General features: G+C 34.5%; 1 protein-coding gene across 2 annotated transcripts; it reads right to left on the minus strand.

The window, feature by feature from the left end:
- Window positions 1-664: 664 nt before the first annotated feature.
- LOC132750727 (mucin-2-like) lies at window positions 665-16,816 on the minus strand. Of its 2 annotated transcripts, none has more exons than XM_060740762.1 (9): window positions 16,459-16,816; window positions 9,950-10,072; window positions 9,557-9,711; window positions 6,114-6,217; window positions 4,099-4,340; window positions 3,182-3,514; window positions 2,900-2,973; window positions 2,189-2,377; window positions 665-1,326 (listed from the first exon to the last, which is right to left on the minus strand). In XM_060740762.1, the coding sequence occupies exons 1-9, from the start codon at window positions 16,612-16,614 to the stop codon at window positions 1,092-1,094; spliced, it is 1,611 nt and encodes a 536-aa protein (XP_060596745.1). In that variant the 5' UTR covers window positions 16,615-16,816; the 3' UTR covers window positions 665-1,091. The 2 variants fall into 2 exon arrangements, with proteins under 2 accessions (XP_060596745.1, XP_060596744.1); XM_060740761.1 differs by lacking the exon at window positions 16,459-16,816 and adding an exon at window positions 12,695-13,035.
- Window positions 16,817-25,852: the final 9,036 nt, after the last annotated feature.

The raw sequence follows: 25,852 nt of genomic DNA on the forward strand, positions 1-25,852 counted from the left end.
CTCACGTAAAACTTACATATTAAACCAAAATTTAAATAGTGTCTTCACAAAGGGGGCATTGTAAGAAAAAACATATCATAGTTAACAAAAGGGCATGTACGTATATAAAAACTGAATCAACAATATTTATCCGAGAGTGGTTTTGTTGTTATTTACTTCGAAATGGTAAGTGTGTGTTTGTGCGATTAAGACCGGATGATCGAAACGAAAATACAAAATTGTAAAACACTTTTCGACAGGTATAAATTTTGTCCGGTAAACTGATTGTCCGGTTAATATGAAGGATCCCAGTACGTCCGCTTTGAAGAGTATCCAAACAGTCAACTACAATGTACATTGAAACTTTCGGCCCAGAAGAGTCAATTTTTTTGTCTTTTTTTTCTTTGTTTTTAACATTATTTATGTATCGATCATATCCCTTTCTGTAAAGTTTGTTTAAATTTTGCATAAAGGTGTATGTATCTGACCTATGTTGCCAATTTTTCAGTTCAATAGTAAAACAGGGAACAGTGAATTCGTTTTTAATAATGACGTGGTTATTATCAAATAGTATACAAATATCGGTTTATTTGATTGTAAAAATGTTAAAATGGAATATCGGTTTGATCGGTTGTAGAATTTTATATGCTCTTATTATTCTACGACAATTAAGTCAACACAAGAGTTTGGGACAATGTTTTTATTTTGACACACACAAAAAAAGAAAAGACATTATCTAGCGAAAGACATCCATTACTTTGGACGGAAGTGTTTCATAACTATCTTCAAACTTGTAGAGTTGTAAATAATTCTACGCTTGTTGTTCCGGCTTTAAAAATGGAATACATTTTGCAAACATACGTGATCCCACAGAATTGATGATAAAAACATTTTGAAGAACAAATGTTAATTTTTCTTTGAATGGTTTAATAAAAAAATAAACTGTAAATTCATTGAAGACTTTGTTCAGAATAAATTGTTATGTTTCCTGGAAAAAAACTATGTATAAGACATTGGAGAAAGGCATATTTTGCAATTGAGAAAACAACCATTGTGTCTGATTTTTTTTACATAAAATGCAAATGTAATCCAAAAATCCATCTCCAATCTATTTATAAACCACATCTACAGTATACACTTTCACAAGCACCCCTGTCACAGGATTGTTGGCACCAAGTATCCCAGTAATCTCCGCTCCCGACCGATCCGCTTGACACGCACTTGCCTAATGACGTCACATCCGGTTTTCTAGTTGTTGTTGTTGTTGTAGTGGTTGGCTGAACTACTGCTTCGGTGCATTCACAATTTGCTTTTGGACACACGCCTCTATTACATTCGTTAGTGCACCTGAAAAAAAGTGCGAAATTTAAAATTTCATATTTTACATAAAAAATGTTTTTCAACATTTTCTCATCGTGAATGACACCGTTTCATTACATCACTTTTTAAGTCACTTGGACCATGATAGCCTTTGAAAGATTTAGTAGCTATACTAGCTATATATCTTTATTGACTTAAATTAAAGAGGTAACATGATTTGTGAAAAAGACTGAGGTATTTTGAAAGGATTAAGAATATATACTCGTATATAGAGGATATTTGTTTAGTTCAGTGTAAGATCGGAATATATTTCACCGAGTGAGCACCAAAAGGTATATTTCACGAGTGAAATATGAACTTTTTGTGTTCACAGGGTGAAATATATTATGATCTTACACTAAACTAAACAAATTTTCTTTTTATTTTATGCAAATAAACGTTTTAAAAAGACATTAAACCTAATATTGAATGAAAAGCGCGCCAAATAATAATACAACGTGACGTCATTTACGACGTCACGTCATTAAGTTGGTACCCAGTACTGTGCACGCTGGTATTTCACTGAAACAACGTTAGGGGCTTAAATTCAAAACAGTGAAATTATCAAAGTGGTAATTTCACTGTTTCAAACAATATTGAGGTTTGTGATATGGGTCTGGATTAAAAATTTGGTGCAAAATATACACTCAATCTTTTTTTAAGAGATAATTTTTTGAACTGTGCAAAATGACCGAAAGGGAGGCGTTTTAAATGTTTAGATTCAAATCAGGGTAAAATGCACATTTGCTCCCGTTTTATGTGCACGAGATGATAAATGTATGATTTTTATGCTTTTCTGTCTTTTGGTTTCAGTTGAGTTCCTTAAGGAATCGATAATAACCAGTCATACCAAATATCAAAAACGTCATTTCCGGCAAAAGAACCTTTAGCACGGCACACTTTTCTGACATGCGTCACTGGCTTTGTTGTTTCAGGGAGAAGAGTGGTCGTAGTTGACTGTGTGATTACTTTTTGAACTAAATCACATTTGCACGATTCTGGTGGACAGTTTCCTCGAGCGCATGAGTCTGCACAAACTCTGAAATGAAAAAGTATTTTTCATTATTTTGATATTTTATTTTCTTCTCCTTTTTGTCGTTTTTAATCATGGCAATTTTCAATTTACATAATCAACTTGCTGATTTTCTTTTTCTTTTCATATTTCAAGTTTTATTTAGTTCATACAAATTTATTTAAATCCGATGGTGTTGGAAGCTGAAACCTTTATATTGAAACACTCTTGAATGCGATCCTAGAACCAACCAGTACTAAGCAATGACTGTAAAGTTTCTTGCTCAAGGAAGCAACGGCTTGCTCCTGACAGGGTTTGGGTTTTATTTATAGACAGAAATGTTAATAAGCGGGTAAAATGGGGTTCATTTAGATAGAATGATTGGAACAAAATAGCTTACAGTCCAATATCTTCCGTAGAATGTCAGAAGAGACGCAAAGGCGCAAACAAAAGCAAACAATACCAAATGAAATGTTTAACTTGACAGGGTTGCATAAACGGCTAGTGTACGAAGTAATGTGGATGTTGTAGAACAGAAAATAATAATACCTGTCGAAATATGAATTTCCTGCCCAGTTATTTACTGCTTTACATTCAACACGGTTAACAATCTGTTGGTTTGGCTGAAATATAACATATATATAGTGTATCTTGTCTATAAATTATTCAAAATTATTCAAAGGAATTAAAAAAAATCATATTTGACAATAAAAATAGAACTTCGCGTAACGTTTCGTGTTTTATTCAATTGTAACAGCAGTTGATTTATATCGTAATGAAGAAATGTTATTTTTTTATAATTATATATATCAATTTATTGGTGTTATTTACCTTATCTGTGATTACATGGCCCGTAGAAGTTTTTGGTCTAGGCGTAGTTGTTGTAGTTGTAGGTGTGGTCGTTGTAGTTGTGGACGTGGTCGATGTAGTAGTAGGCGTGGTCGATGTAGTAGTAGGCGTGGTTGATGTAGTGGTAGGTTTTGGTGTGGTTGGTCGTTGCGTCGTCGTTGGCTTATCAGTTACAAGCTGTTGACTTCCGGAACAGTCACATGCGTAGACTGGACAATTTCCAATAGCACAATTGTCTGTACACCATTTATCTAGATTAGGATCATTGGCCCAGTTGTGAATTCCTTTACAAGACATCTTCATTCCGATGAATTCCTGTAGTTAGAAAGTAAAAGTGAGTAAAACTTAATTGAATGTGATATTCATCGTGATATTCATCGTCAAAGTCAGTAAAGCAGAATGGACATATCCTGTAACCAATTGGTATATTATTGGAGAATCCAGTATTATAACATAATGAAAGTAAACCGCCACTAAATTTGACAATGAGTGCCAGGAAATATGTATTTGCAATTTGATCTAGGTATAATAGTCAATTTTAATACATTTATAGAACAACAGTTTGCTAGAAGAATTAAGAAACTCCCGCCAAGTTTGCACAAAACTATCAAGCAATCTTTATGATAATTCACGACAAAACAAGTCAGTTTTACATAACCCTGGTTTAATAATTATATTATCCGAGGAGTTTTTGTCACAGATTTTAATATTAATTACCATTAATGTAATACATTATGATTTCTTAGAAATATTTAGGATTTATTTTGTTAGTACACGCAATACTATTTTTCTAGCAATCACATTAAAAACAGAATATATCTAATACTATACAAGAAGTAAATTCTCTATGGCAAAGAGAAGATACATAATTATTTTAATTCTGCGTGTGTCTGAAATACCTTTGGTGTTGTAAGCGGTGGTTGCGTTGTCGTCTGAACCCTTGGACCTTGTGTCACAACAGGCGGTGGTTGGGTGTATACAACGGGTGGCTGTGTGGGTCTAGGTGTAGGTTTTGGTGTTGTAGTTTGAGGTGCTTGATCGCTGCCATTTATTGCTACATCAGCACAGCCGTAAAACTCTTCTTGGTCCCCACAACCTAGACAAGATTTTCCCGTGTCTCTATCGACACCCCAACTATTTCCTAATTGAAAAAAAAACATGATTTGATTAGATTATACTATTTTGACAGACAAGAGCACCGCAATAATAAACACGTGCACATCCTCATCTGCTTGTAAGAATGATACGGGTTCAAATCTAGCCCGCAATATAAAAGGTGCTTATGCTCGGAAAATTTAATACAAGTTGAATTGTTTAGACTAGCAGTGAAAAATGCCAAAAGATCCTTAAGGCAGTTCTTATCTCAAGTTCATAAGGCAAATTTTTGTCTCATAAACTACTTAATATTTCCTTCTGTAAAAGGGTCATAAAAGTAGCAAAATGTAAATAAATTAGTAGTTTGACTTCTATACTATACTTATTGCCAAAAAGCAACACAAGACAACTATAGCTCAGGTTATTGGCCAATAACTTATGCCTGACCTCAAAAATAAAAAGCTTTTGAAAAAAATAATAATTGCATATCTGTGGCAATATGGGCGTTTAATTTTTTGCTTCTCTCAAAATAGAGTCTACATTAAAAAAATGTAATTGCTTTTATAACCTATTTTTAGTATCAAAACCGCAATATGCATGTTTCCCAATAGGACCTACCGTGTTGCTGTCAGTGCATTTCACCTCACAGTTTTAGGAGAAAAAAATAATTATATAACATCGTCGCTAGAGACAGTAAATTGTGACCATGTGTATTAAATTTAACAGCCTCAGTAACTAGGAAACATAAAGGTTAAAAAAGTTTTTTTCCTATTTAACGTGTAAACTTTTAAAGTCAATGGTACATATCTCAATTAGTTTGTCCTAGCCGTTACCGAAACAAGTTCTGCTTTTCCAAAGTACGTTAATGTATGAAAGTGGTAATGCGGTTTCAAATATACTCGTACTCTATGTCGTTAATGTGATAAGAAAATTCGAAACATATTTTGTTTAAATGACAGCCAATTTTCTTATGTCGCATAATATATAAATAAATAAATAAATAAAAAATAAAAATAAATAAATAAATAAATAAATAAATAAATAAATAAATAAACAAATAAATAAATAAATAAATAAATAAATAAATAAATTTAGTAATAAATATATAAATAAATAAAAAATAAAAAAAAATATATAAATTAATCAAATAATTAATTAATTGATCATGAATAAACAAATAAATTTATTTATTATATACTTACAAATGAAATATTGAGAAATATTGATGAAATAAAATGCGTATTTTCATTTTCCGTATTTTCACTGTAAAAATTTATTTTTCACTGCAGTGAAACATATTTTCCGTATTTTCACTGGTGTCTTGCCGGTGTAGCGTGAGATTCGTCAGACCCGTGAAAAATGTAAGATCTTACGAATCTCACGGGAGGGTCGTGAAAAATGTCAGACGTGAGAAACGTAAGACTATTTTAGTGGAGAACATTTCCTGTTGCAATTAAATTAAATACTGTCAATATTTCATTGCATCAATAAAGTAATAGTTAAAGCGAAGGAAAATTTAAGGGAAAGTCTTTCAAATTTTAATGTCAAAAATGTATATAATAAACAGAAAATTCAAGTTTTTTTCTATAAATACATGATTTATTTTCATCTTGTGGCATGAAAATTACCATATTTCACTCGTGGCTATCGCCACTCATGAAATATTTATTTTCATACCACTCGATGAAAATAAATCATGTATTTATAGACAAAACTTGAATATCCTCTATATATAAAATTAAATAAATTAAATAATAAATAAATCAGATTGAAATCACAATTTTACAATTTATATTGAACATTGATGTTAAATATTTACCAGCATGATACTTCCATTGTATAACACATTGTGTACATGTCATTCCTTTCGGTAGCTTGTAAGCCATTATCCATTGGCCAGTGCGTCTGTCATTGATCATTGTCCTAGAAAAACAGAACATGTCTTTATTGAACTCAAGTAACAATTATAAGAATCTTACACCGGCTTCCGGTACAGACCGGAATATCTAGCTCAAAGGTAACTGTTTACGGCGGTAACGAGGCTCTGCCGAGTTTCCGCTAAACAGTTACCCGAGAGCTAGATATTCCCGTCTGTACCAACAGCCGGTGTTTAATTCTTTTTATTGCATATAACATGTCAATTATTTTCGGAACAGAAATTATGAAAACTGATATTCTCATTACGCACTTTTTTCTTATAGTAGAGTATGAACTTACAACTTCATTCATAACGGAAGAATGACGTCATCCTAAGAACGTGATTCATTCATAAAAGGCGCGTGTCAATGACGTCATTTAAAGCACACGACTTGTCTTACATGGGGGGTGTAAGACAGATTTTTTCTTGCATATCAGGCAGGATTATCTATCGTTTACACCGGTGCTAGAAAACTCTGTCTTACACCCCCCATGTAAGACAAGTCGCGTGCTTTAAATGACGTCATTGACGCGCGCTTTTTATGAATGAATCGCGTTCTTAAGATGACGTCATTTTTCCGTTATGAATGAAGTTGTATGTTCATACGCTACTATAAGAAAAAAGTGCGTAATGAGAATATCAGTTTTTATAATTTCTGTTCCGAAAATAATTGACATGTAATATACAAGAAAAAGAATCAAACACCGGCTGCCGGTACAAACGGGAATATCTAGCTCTCGGGTAACTGTTTAGCGAAAACTCGGCAGAGCCTCGTTACCGCTGTAAACAGTTACCCTTGAGCTAGATATTCCGGTCTGTACCGGCAGCCGGTGTAAGATTCTTATATTTTAGCACCGGTGTAAACGGTAGATAATCCTGTCTGATATGCAAGAAAATGTTAATATGCAACACACGAGTTGCATAAAAGTAATATAACACATAGCTATTTTTCATTACAACACATGGCGTTTGTTTAATTTCTTGCATACCGGTATCAGACAGGATTTTCTTGCATATCAGACAGGATAATCTACCGTTTACACCGGGGCTAGAAATAGAGGATATTGAATGAGTGTAAGTTCCATACTGAATTTATTGCACGAGTTGAATAAAATTATATTATGCGAGCCTCTGGCGAGCATAATATTATTTTATTTAACGAGTGCAATAAATTCAGTATGGAACTTACACGAATTTAATATTCTATTTATCACATACCCATAATAAAGACCATTGAAAGTGAAATAACAGCCATTTTTCAGTATAACGCTAACATTTAGCGCTATGTTTGTATAACGCTAATGACGTCACGTCAAAATATATGCACGGCCGTGCAATACCATATTTACGGAGTCGCAAAATCGGCACGGGTGTGTGATAAAACTCTATCTTACACCCCCTATGTAAGACAAGTCGCGTGTTTTAAATGACGTCATTGACGCGAGCCTTTTATGAATGAATTGCGTTCTTAGGATGACGTCACTTAACCGTTATGAATGAAATTGTCAGTTCATACGCTACTATAAGTAAAAAGTGCATCACGAGAATATCCGTTTTTGTAATTTCTGTTTAAAAATAATTGATATGTTATATGCAAGAAAAAGAATCAAACACCGGCTGTCGGTACAGACAGGAATATCTAGCTTTCGGGTGACTGTTTACGGCGGAAACTCGGCAGAGCCTCGTTACCGCCGTAAACAGTCACCCTCGAGCTAGATATTCCGGTCTGTACCGGCAGCCGGTGAAAGACACTTATAATCTACCGTTTACACCGGTGCTAGAAAACTCTTTCTTACACCCCCATGTAAGACAATATATAAATATAGAATCCCTAAAGAAAGCCCAACACGGCAAAATTGAAAATGTTGCAGGCTCGGTTTGATTGAGCCTGTTCATGGACGGTACTGGAAAGTGCAAGTTACCGTCCACGCCCCCTAGCACCGGCTTAAGCAGAATTCAACATTTAAACATGAAATAGTAAAATTTTGAATTTAGAAACATCCGCAGATGTGTTCATACGGCGGTTATCATGGAACCTTCAATGTGACACTTCCGTGCCATTCCATGAAAAGCGGCGTATGGTCCCCAAGTAATAAAAAGCGTGTGCCCTAAACGAGAAAACAATGGGTGGAACTTAATAAAATGGAATTTTGAAAGGAGATCAGAGGTTATGAAGCCTGCGTATCACAGATAAGACGTCAAAAGACAAATTTAAAAAGCAGGCAACATATCCTAAGGGTGATTAAACATTATTCAAGTAGGAATATTGGAACCACCCAACTAGAAAATGCCGAAAAGTTGAAACTAAAAATACCACAAGCACAACAATAATGACGTGCTGAACGATCTTCAAGGATCGAAAATATAACATCATTGATTAAATGTACGGGGAGACTTTTTACAGCCGCCACACGGCACAAGTAACACGGATGTGATCATAAAATAGATAAATATAGAATCCCTAAAGAAAGCCCAACACGGCAAAATTGAAAATGTTGCAGGCTCGGTTTGATTGAGCCTGTTCATGGACGGTACTGGAAAGTGCAAGTTACCGTCCACGCCCCCTAGCACCGGCTTAAGCAGAATTCAACATTTAAACATGAAATAGTAAAATTTTGAATTTAGAAACATCCGCAGATGTGTTCATACGGCGGTTATCATGGAACCTTCAATGTGACACTTCCGTGCCATTCCATGAAAAGCGGCGTATGGTCCCCAAGTAATAAAAAGCGTGTGCCCTAAACGAGAAAACAATGGGCGGAACTTAATAAAATGGAATTTTGAAAGGAGATCAGAGGTTATGAAGCCTGCGTATCACAGATAAGACGTCAAAAGTCGCGTGCTTTAAATGACGTCATTGACGCGCGCATTTTATGAATGAATTGCGTCTTGGGATGACGTTATTTTACCGTTATGAATGAAGTTGTAAGTTCATGCGCTACTATAAGAAAAAGAGCGCAATGATAATATCAGTTTTCATTATTTCTGTTCTGAAAATAATTGATATGTTATATGCAAGAAAAAGAATCAAATACAGACGGGAATATCTAGCTCTCGGGTAACTGTTTAGCGGAAACTCGGTAGAGCCTCGTTACCGCCGTAAACAGTTACTCTCGAGCTAGATATTCCGGTCTGTACCGGCAGCCAATGTAAGATTCTTATAATATAACTAATAATGATAAATAATAATAATGATAATAATAATAATAGTATGTGAATAAAAAATGAAAATATCTTGTATTGACATTTGTCTGTAACATTGCTTAATTCTTAAATATCACGCAAAATCTTAAAATAAAAAAACAACATCTATTTGTAATGTTATTAATTGGAAAAACATTTACTTGGGTCCAGTGCCGTCTGCCCTTTGAAGCACATGCTGGTCAAGACATTCCTTAGTGACGCGTTTCTTGACGTCATTGTTTGGGCAAATCCTGAATTCCATCCATCCGAAATGGTTTGCAGTAAGGATAATCGTAATATTAAATTCAACCCCCATCTGTAAAGACAAGTCAAACATTTATTTCTTTATCATTATCGGCACGTTTTATGTCGGGTAACAAGTCCTGAAAAAAAAAGTTATGTCATTGAGGTCGCATTTTTTAACGTTAGCCGGTTAGGTTAAAAAACTACACATCAAAGTTCACCCTTTGTGATATGTTTTTTTGCAGGACCTTTCTTTTTCTTTCTTATTTTTCTTCTACATACTTTGTTTATTTGGTACTATCCATACTTACATTGTATGTGTAGACGATAGTGCCTGTAGCATACTTCCCACCAGCCTCGTTATCACGTATGGCGTTTTCACTCACCCAGGGGTCGCCACATATTCCACATTTGTCACCATACCCCATCCTGGTCTAAAACACACAACACAACTATTGTTACATTATAATGTGTATCATTAAGTATAAGATAGAAACAATTTTTCTTATAAAAATTTAGAGTTCTTCACGGGAAAAGTAGAATGACATGGTCAGTACAAGCTGGGAAGTTAAAATTAAATGTACGAGGAGTACGCGGGGTTTTTTGTGTTTTGTTTTTTGTGGGGGAGAGGGGGGGGGGGGGTGTTGAAATAATTAAGTAGCTCCGTATTAGTACTATTTCTTTTTTCTTTTTTGTATCAACTTCCCATTGATACAAACAAGTCAGAGTATTTGTAAATATGTGTAAGTTATTAATGTGATTCCATATTTATATAAAAAAAATCGAAGATGAAAAAGTGCCGCATTTTCCGGGAATTCACTTACTGTTATGAACAAAAATGAAATGTTTGCTGATTTTACCATACGAAAAAAAAAGTTATATTGAGTTGCTTAATCAATTTTAACATCAACCACGGTCATTTCTTTTAAACTGATTGATCCAAAAGTATAGTACACATCATACTTTCTTGAAAATTGTAATTTCGACGCTTAGGAAAAATTGTAATGTTCCAAATTGAACATCTTCCATGTCACTAAAAGTAGTTTTTCCATCAACCGTTTTTATTTCTTTTAAAATGATCCAAAAGTATATATTATACATTCTTGAAAATTGTGATTCTGGGCGTCGAAAAAAATATTGGTGATATTCCTAAGAGAACATTTTTTTCATGACTCTGAAGTATCCATACTTACAACCAACACTCATAAAAAGACATTCTTGAAATATTAAATTTTATAAGTACATTATAATCACCAAGGGGCGTGCACTTTTATCAGATTCTATATCATTCACCTTTATGGCAGATTCCAATGTAAATACTGGGATGACAAAATGTCAAATTGATGGACCCATTAAATCCAGTAAATTCCTACATAATCCGTTAAATATTATTAAGCGATTATTTCAAGATGTATATAAATATATTTGGTGATTATGTGCACCCACGGTGTCGTTGGATATGTGAACAGCCATACTTCACTCCACGTACATAACTCGTACACAAATTCTTTTCAGCCGTACGTCGGAAATTCTAAATCATATACATGTATTCATTGTCTTTCCTTATTTCAGAGATATTTTTAATCATCTTTTTTACAGGATTTTTGTCAGTAATTCAAAGCCAGTAATTTCCTTTGATTTTGATAGGTATATTTAAAGATTATTAAAGAATATTGTTTCATAAATCTTACTAAAAATTATTATCACATTTTTTATGTTAAAGCACGTCCTTTCCGGAGATTTGATTGGCTAATATTTTCCAATTTTTATCCATATCTATATGGTAAGGATGTACATAATTGGATATTATAATCTTACTAAAAATAAAGCTAGCACGCATTAAAGGCACATAATGCCTCAGTAATGAATATTTTTTTCGATTTTTAGAAAGGGCAAACATGAGTTTTAAAATGTTAAATAATGGTTTTAGAGAGTGTTTGATTACTGATCACCTGAAGAAAGTAGCACTGAATTTGAAAAAAAATATCTTAAAAGTAACACAATGTAAACAAAGTAGTAGTTCAAATTCCATACAACACTATAATTGACAAAGGCAACAGATGTTTCAGATACTTGGCCAATAAGTACCATTTTAGAAACTATTAACAGGGCATCAAAATAAAAAGCTTTGGAGGAATAAAATTTAAAGTATTTCTGAAGCATAATGGGCCTTTAAATAAATTATTAAAGATTTTTAAAAAACTTACATAGTTTCACAACAATAATAAAATATTCATCAAAAAACATATAAAAATATTAACAGTGAAAGATTCATTGTTACTATTAATATTTTATGATAAGCCTGCAATTTAATGAAATACTTTTAACGTTTTCAAACACGTAATGTGCATTTAACTTTTATTTTTTAGAGAATTTTAAAAATAAGAATATGATTCAAATGATCTATTCGCGAGAATGTTTTCATTTAAAATAATAAAAATATAAAATGTATGTTCAAAATATTCAATAAATTACTTACAATCGTTTGAACAAAAGACCTATTGTCATTACAAGGAGTCGAATTATTTCCGATATGTGCAAGATTTCTAAACCTTGCGCGTCTTGTTCCTTTTATATTACATGCAACTTTAAAGCGGTGCTGGTGAGAGGGTAATTTCTTGCATTTGTTACGTTTCTAACTTATGCCAAAACAGACAAAAAAGCATACAATTATTGAACTTACTTTTTAAGAAGTATTTATATAGTCCCATGTTTCACAAAGTTAATTCTTTATTAAAATAAATTCTTACAAATTTCACATGTCTTATTTTAAGACATGTCTTATTTTTAAGATTTCGTTGGTTTATTACGATATTAATTTGAAATACGAATTTAACCTTTGTAACAATCTTAAAATCCAAGGATAAACATTGACGGATATTGAATAAAAGATGAATTTATTTCATCGGTAGAAACATTTTTTTTTCAGGAAAGAAAAAAAATAAATAAAAAGCAAACAAAAAATTATAAACCAGGAACAACAAACAACAACCAGGAAACAAACAAAATCAAAAGAAAATAATAATATGATAACCAAGACACACAACAAAACTTACATTAAATCCACCGCAATAAAGCCCCATGTCATTATAATTCTTTGGGGTAGGAAATCCAAATCTCCAAGCGCTTGAGCGGCTAACTGGTTCCATCATCCAGCCATGGCTAGACACTTGTTGAAATATTGCACACGCTAAAATGATTTTTAAAATCATCGTTTAATTAATATTTCTGATGCAGATATAAATAAATAGACAAAGGCACTGAACGATAACAAAATTTATATTAATCAAAATTTACTAATTTCTTCACATGAATGAAGCAAATTATCCCCTCACTCCGAATAATCAGACAATCTGAAAGTAGCGCAGTTTTGCGCTTGATAAATGTAAATGACAAGTCCTTCCAAAAAGCATGTCTTAAATGTCTATGAACGATCACATCCGGCTAATATATACCCGAAGATATCGTTAAAGTACCCGAAATTTGATAAGCCGCATTCAACCTAATTGACACAAGAGGAAATTTCATTGCAAATTAGCCAATGGTAGATAAGCGCTGATTGGTTATTTCTCGTTGTAGTTACACGAACGCCATATTGGAATTCTTTCTTTCTTTCTTCAGGCACCGAAGAAAGGTTTTTCATACCTCAAAAGCTCTTTGTAATGATAGTTATAAAAAAACTCTTAAGTCACTGCGATAATTTTGTAGTGATAAAAAATAGGAAATATAAAAGGGTGTGTTCCTACTTTCCGCTTGTCAATTTCAATTTTTGTGTGTGAACAAGATTATGTCAAAGTGTGCATTTTTGTAAACAATGTCTATCTCCATGCTGATTTGTCCATCAACTGTGTGATATTAATATATATATTTGTTATTTTGAGAATTACATATTGAACAAAATGGTGCACGTTTCAAACAATACACAAAATGAGTTATACCAAACTAAAATTATTGTAATACTATCTGCAATTTAAAAGTCTAACTCCCAAATAGACAACCTTATTTGTTCTTAAAAAAGAACTGTGTTCGGAATTTAACCTGTCATGGAGAAAAGCAGTTCGGTAAAACATACCGAAAAAAACTTTTCAAATACACGCCCCCTTCCCTTGAATTTGTCCCAATCCTGTCGAGTGTCCCACTGGGCACCGTTCCGGTTATTCTATATGACTTGACATTGTCAGGACTGCGTTCTGTAAATGTTGCTTTCCCCAATAAATTGCATTTTGCACGAGCTTTAATGTTGAACATCGAAAACCGCAGGCAGACACAGGCAAAATTTTCATTTCTTAGTTTTTAATTCTGTAAATGCCCTCAAAATGAATATATTAAACAGTCAAAGGAACAAAACATTTTTCCATATAAAGAATAAAATTGTGGTTTCCTTCTTTGACCCACATGGGTAAGGTTAGAGCGTTAGGATTTCACAATAGTTGTCACAGTGAACTCTTGAAATGTTGAAGAACATGTCAAATGAATGACTTAGACTTGTTTAATCATACCATATCCACAATATCTGTTATTGTATCTTCAAGGGTGTGTTCAAGTCACCTGACTTGTTTTAACACTGTTAGGTGATTCTATTGGTAGACCATCTAAATTTTGTTCAACATTTATATATTTACGCTTCAAACCCAAAATATATAGAATTTAAACAGAAATTCATGCTGAAACTTCAAGAAATGTCATTTTAGCGTGATTTGAGTACATAAGATCATTTTAATAGTTTTGTCATTATTTTGCCTGAATATCCCTTAAATGCAATGGACCTGAGAGATGTTGCAATTTCGAGCTGGCACAAATTCACAAATTCGCACAAACAATTTTAGTGTGACCAGCGATCCTTGTGTAACAGTAAAATGTTAATGTCTTAATAATATCTTTAAATAGTTGCGATATAAATGTAACGGAATTTCATTAAAAGTTTTTGTTCATTTGTTTAAAGTTTAAGTAAAGAAAAAAAATAAATTATAAAAAACAAGTATGCTATTTTTAAAGTGACTTTAATTTATATTTTTTTTAATTTGAACTGAATTGGCTTGTGAGGTAAGTGAATAAGGAGAAAAAATTTATAAGATTAATACTTTTCTTGAATATACAAATGTTGATTTGTATTTTATATGTATATATGTATATGTAATTATTCGGAAAATGAATATATTCAAACTAATTGGCTAGTATGTATTTAAAAAAATGACTAATATTTTAATGCTTGATAAAATTGTTAAGGATAGAATTAAATAAAAGTTACTGCCTGAAAATTAAAAAAAAAGACTGAACAGAATCTGGTTAAAATCAGCTCTTAATTAACACTACGTATTAGGATCTGACGGCACGATAAGAGGTCATTTTCTTGTGCTTTATCAAACAGCCAATAATTGGCGAGCTCTCACAATTTTGAAAGCGATGCGGTTTCTAATTTTAACTGCTTGAAAACCAATATATTGTACCACAGATTTATATTATACTCGTATACATATATATGTATTTAATATCCGTGATTGTATATTTTACGATTTCGAGAACAAACATGGCTTTTCCATATTGCCAGCAGGTAAACTGGCAAAATAATCTTGCCCATTAAGATTTGATTGTATTATTTGCAGTTAATTAGTCAATGGCTGATATGCAACAAGTTGTCTCTGAATCTTTGCAAGGGTCAATCCTTTTTGGTTTTAAACAGAGATTGAAATCTCAATCCACCCTTGATATTTCCTGCAACGGTAAACATACAGGGTCCAAATTTTCAGTCAAATATCTTGATGCGACCATTGACCAATCACTATCTTTTGAGGCTATGGCAAGGTCTGTTATCAAGAAGTCAAATACTCCTTTGGAGTTTTTATACCGTACAGGTCAGTTCCTTACTTATTATAAAAGGAGATTACTTGTTATGTCCCTTATTTAATGTCATTTTGATTACACAGCATCAGCCTGGTTTTATGGATTAACACAAGAGTTGAAAAACAAGCTACAGATTTCACAAAATAAACTCATTAGCTTCGTGATGAACATACATCCTAGGTCACATATTGATAAAGAACAATTTTCATCTCTCAAGCTGCTACCTGTTGCAAAAAGGGTGAGATCATCTGGTTCTATGGCATGTTTTTAGAATTAGTTCCAATACTGCCCCTGGTTACATGTGTGAACATTTTACCACAGCTTGTAGCGTTCACAATTATCTAACTAGATTTAGATCTAAAATTCAAGATTCTTACTCAGACCTCAGTGATATGGCAGTGTTTGACAGTAATAGGTTTGCAATTCCTAAAATTAAAGGTTATGGCATTTAAACCAGGGGTGTACATTGTGGAACTCCCTACCTCAACATGTAAGAGATGCCATAACCATGTCATCTTTTAAATATAAAACCAAAGAACACTTCTTTGAAATCATCTAAGCCTTTTTGTTGATTGATTTCCATTAGCTCTGATTCTTCAGTACCTCATAACTGTGATTACATCGGAAAACCAAAATATGGCGAGTTTCGGATAACTTCTATTATGAATTTGGTGACCTGTTTACAACTGCTACTTAACACAAGTGTAGCCAGTGTCATCTGAGTAAATTGCCAAATGATAAAACCATTTATTTATTATATCTTTAACATCCATCATTCTACGTGGATCACTTTTGTCATTCATTATCACAATTCAATTTCTAATTAGGATTGTCACTTCTTATGCATGTATTATATTTATCGCAATGCATTGCATATAAATAAATAAAGAAATAAATAAATAAGTACATAATAATGATAATAGATAAACAACTTACATTAAATTATGATAAGATAACCAAGACACATAACCAAACTTACATTAAATCCACCGCAATAAAGCCCCATGTCATTATAATTCTTTGGAGTCGGAAATCCGATTCTCCAAGCGCTTGAGCGGCTGACTGGATCCCTCATCCAGCCATGACTATACGCTTGTTGAAAAATTGCACACGCAAAAATGATTTTTAAAATCATCGTTTAATTAATATTTCTATAGCAAGTTTAGATAGATAGACACAGGAACTAAACCGTTACAATTTCCTTCTTCACATCAAATGAAGTAAATAATTCTCACTCCGAAAGAGTCAACAAGTTTAAAAGCTGAGAAATTTTGCGCTTGTTATTTAAATGACAATTCGTCCAAAAAGCATGTCTTAAATGTCTATGAACTGTCACACCCGGCTAATATATACCCAATATATCGTACAAGTACTCGAAATTTGATGACACAACAAGGAATTTCATTGCAAATTAGCCAATGGTAGATAAGGGCTAATTGGTTATTTTTCGTTGTAGTAACACGCACGCCATTTTGGAATTCTTTCCTTTTTTCTTAAGGCATCGAACAGTATTTCATACCTTAAAAAGCTCTTTGTTATGATAGTTTAAAAGAACTCTCTTAAGTCACTGCGGTAATTTTTTGGCGATAAAAAATAGGAAATATGAAAGGGTGTGTTCCTACTTTCTACTTGTCAATTTCAGTTTTTGTGTGATGACAAGATTATGTCCAAGTGTGCATTTTTGTACACAGTGTCTATCTCCATGCTGATTTGTCGATCAACTGTGTGATATTAATTTATAAACTTGTTTTGTTATTTTGAGAATTTTATATTGAAAAAATGGTGCACGTTTTAAACAATATACAAATAGAGTTAAGTTTCTTCTATAAAATTATAAACATCATCAAATGCATCTCCTACAACCACCATTCTCGAATACCATTATCAAACCAAGGATATGGAAACTAACTTTCATAACTTTCTGAAGATAGAGAAAAACGGAATCCCTAATTCCATGACAAGCAGCATGTGGTCCCCATGTAAAAGACAGAGTGTGCTCTAAACGCGCGAAAACAATGGACGGAACTAAAAAATGGAATTTTGAAAGGGATTCGGAGGTTAAAAAGCCTTCATATCACAAATAAGACGTCAACAGACAAATTTAAAAAGCAGGCACCATATCCTAAGAGTGATTATACAGTATTCAAGTAGGGATTGCATATGGTCCCAAAGTAAAGTATTAAGCTGTAAAAAAAGTTGCCCCGTACTTCACTTCAGTGTTCTTATATTTTCTGATCCTTCGGGATCATTGATGCCAGCACTATTAAGTGTTGAGAATTGAGTACCGCTCAAGCCAGTACTAGGGGGCGTGGGGGATGTTGCACACATTCATTATCCCTCATGTACAGACTCAATCAAGCCGAGTCTGAAATTCTCTTGTAATTTTGATGTGATTAATACTTCCGAGGGATCACTTTGTTTCCGGAATTTTATACGACAACTGAATTTAAATATCATATTCTCAAATAACAACCTTTTTTGTTCTTATTCGAAATCTTCATTGCAACATATAAAGGAAAATTTCGCGAAATGAACACCAAAGAAACTTTTCAAAGACACGCCCTATGAATGTATGCACAGTTTTCATATACTAGACAAATAGACAGTTTAAGATCTGCATAATATTTTTTTCAACCTAAGCATGTTTTTATTTGTTTGGGTCGTCAGACAAAACAAATAATGGTAGAGAAATTTCATTCTTAGGAATGAAGAATATTTTTGATTTTCCCCAGCTTATCCAACAGCACAGTCACGTCCGCAAAAGGTTAACTAATCGATTTTTGTGAACGGTTGTACACCGTGAAGCTTTGACGGGTAACTGGAAATTACATCGGAAACCCAAATATGGCGAGTTTTGGATAACTTCTATTAGGAATTGGGTGACCGATTTAAAAACTGTTGATTAGCACAGATATATGTATTTGTCACGGGTTAAAGCAATAAAAATTTCAAAATATTTATACGTTAGTCAATGTTTAAGCTAATATAATAGGTCGCTTAACTTTGGAACTCTTGACCCTTTAGTCCACCGATTAAAGTTTATTTCCGAATAGGGGTAATTATTTTATGAGAACACCTCTTAATTCACTTTTAGGGGACAGTGACTTTTCCTATATATGCCTTATGTTGTAACGCAGTAGAAAAAAAATGAAAACAACTGAACACATAGAGTAGTACTTGTGGCCTTTGCCTCAACGCTATGTAAGATTAAAAAATTATTTATTTACTTTTTAGTTGATTTTTTTCTTAGTTTTTCTTTCGACAATTAAGGTTTAAAGACACAATATGCCTCAGAAGTGTTTTTATTTTCTTTTTTTAAGTTACTCATTGACTCATTAACCTCAACAGACTTTTGCATCCTGGCAATAAGTTGATATATATAATATATAGTTATTTGATATTTGTATGGAAGTCAAAATACTACTGATAAAACTTTTGATTGTCCTTCCTAAAGAACGGAAACAAATGTTTCTTGGCATAATGTACCTTTAAGACAGCATATAAGAACCCATGCCGCTTCAATCTAGAAAATCGAAGTTGGACATGTCTTGAGGAAAAAATGTTTGAGTACAATTTGAAGAAGTATTTGTATTGTAACTACATGGCAATAAATTACTGATTTATGGTTCAAATATCAACGACCATACGTAATTCAAATGATCATTTAATCATGAAATGACTTTACATTTTGAAATATTTATGTCCAAATGCGACCAAATACCTTTAATGTAATCTTTTCACATTTTCAAACATCATTGAATACATTGAAGCAAAAATGAGTCACATTTCTTGAACAGGAACAAAAGTCTCTTGTTAGGCACATTAATGGGGCGGAAATACAGAAATTCATGGAAAATTTTACATCTTTGAATTTCTAAAACACAGCTGTCGATGTCGTGTTTATTTAATGCAAGTTTGTTTTAATAAATTTGTTTCATAGATTCAACTTACTGCTATTTGATCCTGTTTGCGGTCAAATTAGGACTATTTTTTATGAACGTTTAAAGAAGTAACAATTTGTTATCAGGTTTACTTATCACACCCTCGGTGGAAACGTAAACATGCGCATTTTTCTTAAGTCGCGTGTTGATACGGTTAAAATATTTCATATGTTTGTTTTTCACATGTCGCTTCTGTAATGCACGTCTGCGATTTGTAGTTGATCAAGATGTTTTGGTATGTTTTTTTTATTCAATGAAAACAAATACGTAAATAATTGTGGCATTGCTGATATTAATATACTTTGTAACGAACGTATCAAATAAACAAAATACATTTGAAACGACATGTCACGTTTGATGATCATCGCAAAATCAATTTAAAGCAGTTCTTTTATGACTCACATTTAACATTAAATATAAGGGGATAATAGATTAAAACGTGCCCTTTCTATCAAATTTCTTTTGATAAATCTAATACTTTGTTTATTTGATTCGTGTTTTTGCGCCGATTTAAAAACATGTTTGGTTATATCTCTGCGTTTATTCACGTAAATTAACCAATTATAAATCCGCGGTGAGAGACAAATGACCTTTTAACGTAAAATATCTGAGATCAACTGTCATGAGAAATTTCGCCTGGTCCGGGGATTGAACCAGCGACCCCTGGGTGGACATAGCGTCTCGTTAAGATATTTTTGCCCCAAATGGGAAATTATAATATGAAGAAAAAAATTGGAACTAGCGCAGAGAATTTTTTTCTAAAAAGCCGGAAAAAGAATGAGGATCGTTCGATCGTTTTCGAATTATCTTCCCTTGAATTGTCGTATATAGGCGCATTAGTTCATTATTTCAAAAGGAAATAACTAGTATATAAGTCTAAATTATATTGTTTTAACTATTATTTTATACTTTTGCTTATTTCATTTTTAGTCACAAAAGAAAGTCCATTAAATTTAACTTTTTTCAGTTTAGGAACAGAGACTGAAAACTTAAAAGATTTTTTGGAAACTGTAAAGAACGGCTATTTTCTTCAGACCAAAAAATGGTACAAGGCTAAGTAAAGAAGAGAAATACACAAACGACTATTTACCATTTCTTGAAATTTCGCACAAATACCCAAAAGGAATACAACTACATAAAAATATGATTATAAATGAAAAGAAAAACGATTTGTTTACCCTAAATGTAAATTATCTGCTCTCGAAATAAGCAAAATATGCAAATTCAAAGGCAGATAACTCGTTAACGTGCCCGGTGACCCACAATTCTTTTTCACTTAAAAACAATTCTAGATCAAACAAAGATTAAATGGATTGTTTTAAAATGTTTTCATTATTTCTATATGTCTAAATGTATGTACCGCGAGTCTCAGGAAGAAAATGCTTGTATCATTACGATGATAAAGGTGTGAGTACATACGTTGATGAGATAAGATTTTTTTCAAATGATTCACGTGATGTTGTTTTTTTTAATTATAAAAATACCAAAGAAAAGTTAAACGTCAACGATGACAATCAGGCAATTGGCACAAATGATCTACGTGTGATCTCCGATGGCACAAATGATCTACGTGTGATCTCCAATGGCACAAATGATCTACGTGTGATCTCCAATGGCACAAATGATCTACGTGTGATGGTCAATGGCACAAATGATCTACGTGTGATGGTCAATGACACAAAAGATCTACGTGTGATGACCAATGGCACAAATGATCTACGTGTGATGGTCAATGGCACAAATGATCTACGTGTGAGGGTCAATGACACAAATGATCTACGAGTGATGGTCAATGGCACAAATGATCTACGAGTGATGGTCAATGACACAAAAAGATCTACGTGTGATGACCAATGGCACAAATGATCTACGTGTGATGGTCAATGGCACAAATGATCTACGTGTGAGGGTCAATGACACAAATGATCTACGAGTGATGGTCAATGGCACAAATGATCTACGTGTGAGGGTCAATGGCACAAATGATATACGAGTGATGGTCAATGGCACAAATGATCTACGTGTGAGGGTCAATGGCACAAATGATCTACGTGTGATGGTCAATGGCACAAATGATCTACGAGTGATGGTCAATGACACAAAAGATCTACGTGTGATGACCAATGGCACAAATGATCTACGTGTGATGGTCAATGGCACAAATGATCTACGTGTGAGGGTCAATGACACAAATGATCTACGAGTGATGGTCAATGACACAAAAGATCTACGTGTGATGACCAATGGCACAAATGATCTACGTGTGAGGGTCAATGGCACAAATGATCTACGTGTGATGGTCAATGGCACAAATGATCTACGAGTGATGGTCAATGACACAAATGATCTACGCGTGAGGTAAAATGGCACAAATGATCTACGTGTGATGGTCAATGGCACAAATGATCTACGTGTGATGGTCAATGGCACAAATGATCTATGTGTGATGGTCAGTGGCACAAATGAATTACGAGTGATGGTCAATGGCACAAATGATCTACGTGTGATGGTCAATGGCACAAATGATCTACGTGTGATGGTCAATGGCACAAATGATCTACGTGTGATGGTCAATGACACAAATGATCTACGTGTGATGATCAATGGCACAAATGATCTACGTGTGATGGTCAATGGCACAAATGATCTACGTGTGAGGGTCAATGGCACAAATGATCTACGAGTGATGGTCAATGACACAAAAGATCTACGTGTGATGACCAATGGCACAAATGATCTACGTGTGATGGTCAATGGCACAAATGATCTACGTGTGAGGGTCAATGGCACAAATGATCTACGAGTGATGGTCAATGACACAAAAGATCTACGTGTGATGACCAATGGCACAAATGATCTACGTGTGATGGTCAATGGCACAAATGATCTACAAGTGATGGTCAATGGCACAAATGATCTACGTGTGATGACCAATGGCACAAATGATCTACGTGTGATGGTCAATGGCACAAATGATCTACGTGTGAGGGTCAATGGCACAAATGATCTACGAGTGATGGCCAATGGAACAATTGATCTACGAATGATGGCCAATGACACAAAAGATCTACGTGTGATGACCAATGGCACAAATGATCTACGAGTGATGGTCAATGGCACAAATGATCTACGAGTGATTTTCAATGGCACATATGATCTACGTGTGATGGCCAATGGCACAAATGATCTACGTGTGATGGTCAATGGCACAAATGATCTACGAGTGATGGTCAATGTGGCACAAATGATCTACGTGTGAGGGTCAATGGCACAAATGATCTACGAGTGATGGCCAATGGAACAATTGATCTACGAATGATGGCCAATGACACAAAAGATCTACGTGTGATGACCAATGGCACAAATGATCTACGAGTGATTTTCAATGGCACATATGATCTACGTGTGATGGCCAATGGCACAAATGATCTACGTGTGATGGTCAATGGCACAAATGATCTACGAGTGATGGTCAATGTGGCACAAATGATCTACGTGTGAGGGTCAATGGCACAAATGATCTACGTGTGATGGCCAATGGAACAATTGATCTACGAATGATGGCCAATGACACAAAAGATCTACGTGTGATGACCAATGACACAAAATATCTACGTCCGATGGTCAATTGCACAAAATATCTACCTGGCACAAATGATCTATGTGTGGTAATCATTGTTGCAAATGATCTACTTGTGATTGCCAATGGCACAATTGAGATATGTCAGATGGCCATTTGCTCAAATGATCTTCGTGCCAAAAATCATTGTTCGCAAATGATCTACGTGTGATGGTCAATGGCACAAAAGATCTACTTGTTATCGCCAATGACACAAATGGTCTACTTGTGATCGCCAATGACACACGTTATCTACGTGTGAATGTCAATGGCACAAAAGATCTACGTGTGATGGTCAATGGCACAAATGATCCACTTGTGATCGTCAATGACACAAATGGTCTACTTGTGATCGTCAATGGCACAAATGATCTACGAGTGATGGCCAATGGAACAATTGATCTACGAATGATGGCCAATGAACACAAAAGATCTACGTGTGATGACCAATGGCACAAATGATCTACGTGTGATGGTCAATGGCACAAATGATCTACGAGTGAGGGTCAATGGCACAAATGATCTACGTGTGATGGTCAATGGCACAAATGATCTACGAGTGATGGTCAATGACACAAAAGATCTACGTGTGATGACCAATGGCACAAATGATCTACGTGTGATGGTCAATGGCAACAAATGATCTACGTGTGATGGTCAATGGCACAAATGATCTACGTGTGATGGTCAATGGCACAAATGATCTACGTGTGATGGTCAATGGCACAAATGATCTACGTGTGATGGTCAATGGCACAAATGATCTACGTGTGATGGTCAATAGCACAAATGAGATACGAGTGATGGTCAATGACACAAAAGATCTACGGTGTGATGACCAATGGCACAAATGATCTACGTGTGATGGTCAATGGCACAAATGATCTACGTGTGAGGGTCAATGGCACAAATGATCTACGAGTGATGGTCAATGACACAAAAGATCTACGTGTGATGACCAATGGCACAAAATGATCTACGTGTGAGGGTCAATGGCACAAATGATCTACGTGTGATGGTCAATGGCACAAATGATCTACGAGTGATGGTCAATGACACAAATGATCTACGAATGATGACCAATGGCACAAATGATCTACGTGTGATGGTCAATGGCACAAATGATCTACGAGTGATGGTCAATGGCACAAATGATCTACGTGTGAGGGTCAATGGCACAAATGATCTACAAGTGATGGCCAATGGAACAATTGATCTACGAATGATGGCCAATGGCACAAAAGATCTACGTGTGATGACCAATGGCACAAATGATCTACGTGTGATGGTCAATGGCAACAAATGATCTACGTGTGATGGTCAATGGCACAAATGATCTACGAGTGATGGCCAATGGAACAATTGATCTACGAATGATGGCCAATGACACAAAAGATCTACGTGTGATGACCAATGGCACAAATGATCTACGAGTGATGGTCAATGGCACAAATGATCTACGAGTGATTTTCAATGGCACATATGATCTACGTGTGATGGCCAATGGCACAAATGATCTACGTGTGATGGTCAATGGCACAAATGATCTACGAGTGATGGTCAATGTGGCACAAATGATCTACGTGTGAGGGTCAATGGCACAAATGATCTACGAGTGATGGCCAATGGAACAATTGATCTACGAATGATGGCCAATGACACAAAAGATCTACGTGTGATGACCAATGACACAAAATATCTACGTCCGATGGTCAATTGCACAAAATATCTACCTGGCACAAATGATCTATGTGTGGTAATCATTGTTGCAAATGATCTACTTGTGATTGCCAATGGCACAATTGAGATATGTCAGATGGCCATTTGCTCAAATGATCTTCGTGCCAAAATCATTGTCGCAAATGATCTACGTGTGATGGTCAATGGCACAAAAGATCTACTTGTGATCGCCAATGACACAAATGGTCTATTTGTGATCGCCAATGACACACGTTATCTACGTGTGAATGTCAATGGCACAAAAGATCTACGTGTGATGGTCAATGGCACAAATGATCCACTTGTGATCGTCAATGACACAAATGGTCTACTTGTGATAGCCAATGACACACGTTATCTACGTGTGATGATCAATGGCACAAAATATCTACGTGCGATGGACATTTGCACAAATGATCCACGTGCGATAATCATTGCCGCAAATGATCAACTTGTGATGACCCATGGCACACATGAGATACGTGAGATGGCAAATGACACAAATGATCTACGTGTGACGGACAATGGCACAAATGATCTACTTGCGATACGTTTTGTCACAGATTTTCTACGTATGCTTGCCAATGGCACAAAAGATCTACCTGAAGATGACCATTGGCACAAGTGATCTACATGCGTTAATCATTGTCAAAAATTAAACACGTGTGATGGCCAATGGCACCAATAATCTACGTGTGATGGCCACTTGCACAAATGATCCATGTGCGATAACCATTGTCGCAAATGATCAACTTGTGATGGCCCATGGCACAAATGAAATACGTGAGATTGCTATTGGCACAAATGATCTACGTGTGATGGCTATTTGCAATAATGATTCTCGTCTGATAACCATTGTCGCAAATGGCGCTCGTAATCACCAATGACACACATGACACTTGACATCACGTGTGTATTAAGGTATACCAGGATCTGCACTCACCAACATTTGTTGTTCATTGAATCTCTCTAACCCTAGTGGGTAATCATAACGGCCGTTTTACCTGCTGAATTTCCATTTTGAAATGTCAATGTTACATATTGGATTGACTTGATAAAAGCTCTCTTTGGACATCGATTATTGTTTTGATCTT

Source organism: Ruditapes philippinarum, unplaced genomic scaffold (genome assembly GCF_026571515.1).
Source record: "Ruditapes philippinarum isolate M1 unplaced genomic scaffold, ASM2657151v2 ctg328_1_1_1_1, whole genome shotgun sequence".
In the NCBI taxonomy this organism is placed as follows: Eukaryota; Metazoa; Mollusca; class Bivalvia; order Venerida; family Veneridae; genus Ruditapes; species Ruditapes philippinarum.